This window comes from Scardinius erythrophthalmus (assembly GCF_964197995.2).
Source record: "Scardinius erythrophthalmus genome assembly, chromosome: 15".
Classification (NCBI taxonomy): domain Eukaryota; kingdom Metazoa; phylum Chordata; class Actinopteri; order Cypriniformes; family Leuciscidae; genus Scardinius; species Scardinius erythrophthalmus.
The window spans coordinates 40,370,599-40,376,939 of NC_138235.1; the positions used below are offsets into that span (position 1 = coordinate 40,370,599).

General features: G+C 45.8%; 1 protein-coding gene across 2 annotated transcripts in view; it reads left to right on the forward strand.

Moving 5' to 3' along the window:
* The window catches only part of abcg2a (ATP-binding cassette, sub-family G (WHITE), member 2a), a 29,325-nt gene extending 28,408 nt beyond the window's left edge, over nucleotides 1–917 (forward strand). The window contains exons 15-16 of one of the 2 annotated variants that reach the window (XM_081386304.1): nucleotides 54–127; nucleotides 407–808. In XM_081386304.1, coding sequence (XP_081242430.1) covers nucleotides 54–127; nucleotides 407–557 — 225 coding nt within the window. In that variant the 3' untranslated portion in view covers nucleotides 558–808. Of the gene's footprint in view, nucleotides 1–53; nucleotides 128–406 lie in introns of both variants that reach the window. The other variant, XM_081386303.1, reaches the window with a different exon arrangement.
* Nucleotides 918–6,341: the final 5,424 nt, after the last annotated feature.

Genomic DNA, 6,341 nt, shown 5'->3' on the forward strand with positions numbered 1-6,341 from the left:
TGTTGAATGCAGAAGAAATTATGTTTATTCATGGTTGATGATGATTGTTTCAGGCTCTGGAAATCAACGAGTTCACCAGCCTCAGTTTCTGTGACACCAGGAACACGACCGGCACGCCAGAGCCAGTGTGAGTATGAAGCATAACATGAGCGTGAAGTCACCCGTAGTGTTTCTGAAGAGCATTTTTCAACATTGGTGTCGACTAGACAAACCACGTGTAAATTCATATTAAAAACACCTCATAGACATATAAACAACATTAAAAGCTCGATGTTCACCACAGGGGGACTTTAATAGAGTTAACATGATGTAACAGAATTAATATTAAATCTTATTAATAATCTATAATCCTACAGTGCTTTTGCTCCCGACACTCACATGTTTCTCCTGCTTCTCCTCATTGCAGTTGTACCTCAGGCGAGGAGTTCCTGCAGGAGCAAGGCATCGATTACTCAGCCTGGGGTTTGTGGCAGAATCACTTGGCTCTGGGAATCATGACCTTCATTTTCCTGGTCATTGCTTACCTCAAGCTGCGCTTCATCAAGAAATTCACATAAACTCAGATCATCGTCTTCCTTATACACTCCAAACTTGATCACAAGACGCCGTTTTCACACGGAACCAATCATCGTATGCTGAAGTCATACAAATACATATAATCAAGTCCTGCTGATGGAAATTATTATTAGCGTTAACTGTGCTCAGGTGTTTTGTTCTAGAACAAAAATGCATAAAAAATGTCATAAATATCTTAGCTTTGCCAATGTTTGACACTTGTTCATTTTGTTTGGTGCACATGTTTTCTATGAGACTATACTATTATTTCTGTAATATTTCATTTATATATTTTGTTAAAATAAAAATAAATACTTTTGACTTTTTTTTAAGAGAACTGTTTAATAAAAACAAATGTTCATATTGTTTGTCAGTCATTTTAGGCTATTCATGTCTAAAGGGGACATGAGAATAAAAATTTGCCTTGATCTTTTGGCATATAAAAGGTCTTTGTACGGTGAAAACATCTTACACGTTTCAGAGGTTAAAATGTCCTCCATTTAAACAAAGCATTAATTTAATAAAGCTCCAGAAACAGCTTGTTTTGATATTGCGGGATCTGTGACATCATACATTTGCATATGCCCGCCTCCAGAGCAAGACATTGACCAATCATCACACCATAGGCCCCGCCCACTGAACTCATAGGCTCTGCCCACTGGCATTCAGTCACTTAAATGAAAGAGTGAAAGAACGTTTGTCCAATTTAAACGGCTGGTTTGAGTCTCTGTACTTCAGGAGATCAGAAACAAGCGGATGGTTTATTTTAATGGCGTCCCGGATCGCAGGATTATATGTTTGTTCGGAGCGTTTGACTGAGACACAGTGTAATGGAGAGTTGACAGAGAAACTTCTGTTGACAGATGAAGCAGAGACTGTATTAATCTGACAGAAGCTGCATCACAAACCCTCAGTAAATCATTCATAATGCTTTGTCTGTAAATTATGCTTTTATATGGATCATGTTTTCAATAGCGAGTGTGTGTTGATGCTGTTTCGTATGCAGTGATGTCATTAGCCAATCAGAACAGTGGGCGTTTACTGAAGCCTTAAAGGAGCCGCGCATTAAAAACTGATCATTTCAAACTGAGAGGTTGAAATTGAAAATAATTGTTTTTCAGCATATTATTAGTTTTTTGTGCAAAAAACTTAAGTAACATAAGTGAACCTCATGGAACATTCAAATACAATTTTAAAAATCCATGTCATCTTGACCCCGTTATACTTCCTATAATTCAGATATAAAACCTACATTCAATTCGTTAAACCAACCTTACAGTAATATTTACTTTTTTGGTTATCAGTTCCATCATATCAGTGCTACCAGAGCCCGTCTACGGAGAGCCTGGCCACTCCCCGAATTGTGGTTGTAGTTCCACCAGAGTTCCACTGGGGGCGATCGCCCATGAGTGCAGAATGAATGGGAGTCTATGGGGCTAGACGGCTAAATTTGTCTCTTCCACCCGATTGCCGTTGAGAAATCTCAGATTTGATTGTAGGTTTTGCAAGTTCAGCATGGGTTATAGGTCGAAAGTTGAATGAACGAGTACTTATGTCCTTTCGATTTCTTACAGGTTGAGTTGTTGTTGCCCATAACACGCAGGGGGGCAGGGTTTTCTATTATTTTGAAGGTACCCCGGGCGCCGCCATTGCCTAGCGGACCCCCACCTGCAGTTAGCATCCCATTGACTCCCATTCATTTTGACGTCACTTTGACAGCGAATAACTTCACATCTGAGGCGTTTAAAGACTCCATTTGTCCATTATTTATTTCTAAAGAAACACGAAAATGTATAAAATGCTTCATTACCTTGTATCTTACGTTATGGCCCTGTAGAAGCAATTTTTGTAAAAATAGGCTAACGATTGCGTCATAACCACGCGACTCTCTGTCGCACAGTAAAGAATTACCGTATGGACAGGAGGAGAAGCTCGCGGGCAATCGGGGGGACGTGGAGGCAAAATGACAAAATAATTAATCAGAATACATAGCAAAAGTTTCTTCTGCTGCTAGCTCATGGACAGTTCCTACTCACACTCTCTGTCTCTGCAAGTTTCGAAAGGGAATGATTCAGATTTCTCTTGGCACAGCTACTAAAAGACAGACGGGTTGCTCACGTCACATCTACGTCGTCAAGCTCAGTTTGAGTCTGCGCAGTTCGCTCAGCCATCAGGAATTAAGAGTTTCTAATTGACTTCACTTTGTCTCCGTTGAATCCAATGGGGTCGCTGTGTCCATTTCTTTTACTGTCTATGATAACACGGTAGCATTCTGCTAATGAACGCTGATTGGTCAGTGAAGGACTGATTACGACCAGAGATAGCGCTTGATGGTCTTTTAAAAAAACAAAACAAAAACTCTTCCAGCACGTGTGTTTACCTGTGTCAGCTGTGTTGTGTGTTTACCTGTGTCGGCTGTGTTGTGTGTTTGCCTGTGTTTCCCTGTGTCAGCTGTGTTGTGTGTTTGCCTGTGTCAGCTGTGTCGTGTGTTTGCCTGTGTCGGCTGTGTCGTGTGTTTGCCTGTGTCAGCTGTGTCGTGTTTGCCTGTGTCAGCTGTGTTGTGTTTACCTGTGTCGGCTGTGTTGTGTTTGCCTGTCAGCTGTGTCGTTTGTTTGCCTGTGTCGGCTGTGTCGTGTGTTTGCCTGTGTCAGCTGTGTTGTGTGTTTGCCTGTGTCAGCTGTGTTGTGTTTGCCTGTGTCGGCTGTGTCGTGTGTTTACCTGTGTCAGCTGTGTTGTGTGTTTGCCTGTGTCAGCTGTGTTGTGTTTGCCTGTGTCAGCTGTGTCGTGTGTTTGCCTGTGTCGGCTGTGTCGTGTGTTTGCCTGTGTCAGCTGTGTCGTGTTTGCCTGTGTCAGCTGTGTTGTGTTTACCTGTGTCGGATGTGTTATTTGTTTGCCTGTGTCAGCTGTGTTGTGTGTTTACCTGTGTCAGCTGTGTCGTGTTTTTACCTGTGTCGGCTGTGTCGTGTTTACCTGTGTCGGCTGTGTTGTGTGTTTACCTGTGTCGGCTGTGTTGTGTTTCCCTGTGTCAGCTGTGTTGTGTGTTTCCCTGTGTCAGCTGTGTTGTGTGTTTCCCTGTGTCAGCTGTGTTGCGTGTTTACTTGTGTCGGCTGTGTTGTGTTTCCCTGTGTCAGCTGTGTTGTGTGTTTACATGTGTCAGCTGTGTTGTGTGTTTGCCTGTGTCAGCTGTGTTGTGTGTTTACCTGTGTCAGCTGTGTCGTGTTTTTACCTGTGTCGGCTGTGTTGTGTTTACCTGTGTCGGCTGTGTTGTGTTTACCTGTGTCGGCTGTGTTGTGTGTTTACCTGTGTCGGCTGTGTTGTGTTTCCCTGTGTCGGCTGTGTTGTGTGTTTACTTGTGTCAGCTGTGTTGTGTGTTTACTTGTGTCGGCTGTGTTGTGTGTTTCCCTGTGTCAGCTGTGTTGTGTGTTTGCCTGTGTTTCCCTGTGTCGGCTGTGTCGTGTGTTTGCCTGTGTCGGCTGTGTCGTGTGTTTGCCTGTGTCAGCTGTGTCGTGTTTGCCTGTGTCAGCTGTGTTGTGTTTACCTGTGTCGGCTGTGTTGTGTTTGCCTGTCAGCTGTGTCGTTTGTTTGCCTGTGTCGGCTGTGTCGTGTGTTTGCCTGTGTCAGCTGTGTTGTGTGTTTGCCTGTGTCAGCTGTGTTGTGTTTGCCTGTGTCGGCTGTGTCGTGTGTTTACCTGTGTCAGCTGTGTTGTGTGTTTGCCTGTGTCAGCTGTGTTGTGTTTGCCTGTGTCAGCTGTGTCGTGTGTTTGCCTGTGTCGGCTGTGTCGTGTGTTTGCCTGTGTCAGCTGTGTCGTGTTTGCCTGTGTCAGCTGTGTTGTGTTTACCTGTGTCGGATGTGTTGTTTGTTTGCCTGTGTCAGCTGTGTTGTGTGTTTACCTGTGTCAGCTGTGTCGTGTTTTTACCTGTGTCGGCTGTGTCGTGTTTACCTGTGTCGGCTGTGTTGTGTGTTTACCTGTGTCGGCTGTGTTGTGTTTCCCTGTGTCGGCTGTGTTGTGTGTTTCCCTGTGTCAGCTGTGTTGTGTGTTTCCCTGTGTCAGCTGTGTTGTGTGTTTCCCTGTGTCAGCTGTGTTGTGTGTTTCCCTGTGTCAGCTGTGTTGTGTGTTTCCCCGTGTCAGCTGTGTTGTGTGTTTCCCCGTGTCAGCTGTGTTGTGCGTTTCCCCGTGTCAGCTGTGTTGTGCGTTTCCCCGTGTCAGCTGTGTTGTGCGTTTTCCCGTGTCAGCTGTGTTGTGCGTTTCCCCGTGTCAGCTGTGTTGGATTTGCCTTTGTCGGCTGTGTTGTGTGTTTGCCTGTGTCAGCTGTGTTGTGAGTTTGCCTGTGTCAGCTGTGTTGTGTGTTTCCCTGTGTCAGCTGTGTTGTTTCCCTGTGTCAGCTGTGTTGTGTATTTGCCTGTGTCAGCTGTGTTGTGTATTTGCCTGTGTCAGCTGTGTTGTGTGTTTGCCTGTGTCAGCTGTGTTGTGTGTTTGCCTGTGTCAGCTGTGTTGTGTGTTTGCCTGTGTCAGCTGTGTTGTGAGTTTGCCTGTGTCAGCTGTGTTGTGTGTTTACCTGTGTCAGCTGTGTTGTGTGTTTCCCTGTGTCAGCTGTGTTGTTTGTTTCCCTGTGTCAGCTGTGTTGTGTATTTACCCGTGTCGGCTGTGTTGTGTATTTACCCGTGTCGGCTGTGTTGTGTTTACCTGTGTCGGCTGTGTTGTGTGTTTCCCTGTGTCGGCTGTGTTGTGTTTCCCTGTGTCGGCTGTGTTGTGTTTCCCTGTGTCGGCTGTGTTGTGTTTCCCTGTGTCAGCTGTGTTGTGTGTTTCCCTGTGTCAGCTGTGTTGTGTGTTTCCCCGTGTCAGCTGTGTTGTGTGTTTCCCCGTGTCAGCTGTGTTGTGTGTTTCCCCGTGTCAGCTGTGTTGGGTTTCCCCGTGTCGGCTGTGTTGTGTGTTTCCCCGTATCGGCTGTGTTGTGTGTTTGCCTGTGTCGGCTGTGTTGTGTGTTTGCCTGTGTCAGCTGTGTTGTGTGTTTGCCTGTGTCAGCTGTGTTGTGTGTTTGCCTGTGTCAGCTGTGTTGTGTTTGCCTGTGTCAGCTGTGTTGTGTGTTTCCCTGTGTCAGCTGTGTTGTGTGTTTGCCTGTGTCAGCTGTGTTGTGTGTTTGCCTGTGTCAGCTGTGTTGTGTGTTTACCTGTGTCAGCTGTGTTGTAAGTTTACCTGTGTCAGCTGTGTCGTGTGTTTCCCTGTGTCAGCTGTGTCGTGTGTTTACCTGTGTCAGCTGTGTTGTGTGTTTCCCTGTGTCAGCTGTGTTGTTTCCCTGTGTCAGCTGTGTTGTGTGTTTGCCTGTGTCAGCTGTGTTGTGTGTTTGCCTGTGTCAGCTGTGTTGTGAGTTTGCCTGTGTCAGCTGTGTTGTGTGTTTGCCTGTGTCAGCTGTGTTTGCCTGTGTCAGCTGTTGTGTGTTTGCCTGTGTCAGCTGTGTTGTGTGTTTGCCTGTGTCAGCTGTGTCGTGTGTTTGCCTGTGTCAGCTGTGTCGTGTGTTTGCCTGTGTCAGCTGTGTTGTGTGTTTGCCTGTGTCAGCTGTGTTGTGTGTTTGCCTGTGTCAGCTGTGTTGTGTGTTTACCTGTGTCAGCTGTGTTGTAAGTTTACCTGTGTCAGCTGTGTTGTGTGTTTCCCTGTGTCAGCTGTCGTGTGTTTACCTGTGTCAGCTGTGTTGTGTGTTTCCCTGTGTCAGCTGTGTTGTTTCCCTGTGTCAGCTGTGTTGTGTGTTTGTCTGTGTCAGCTGTGTTGTGTGTTTGCCTGTGTCAGCTGT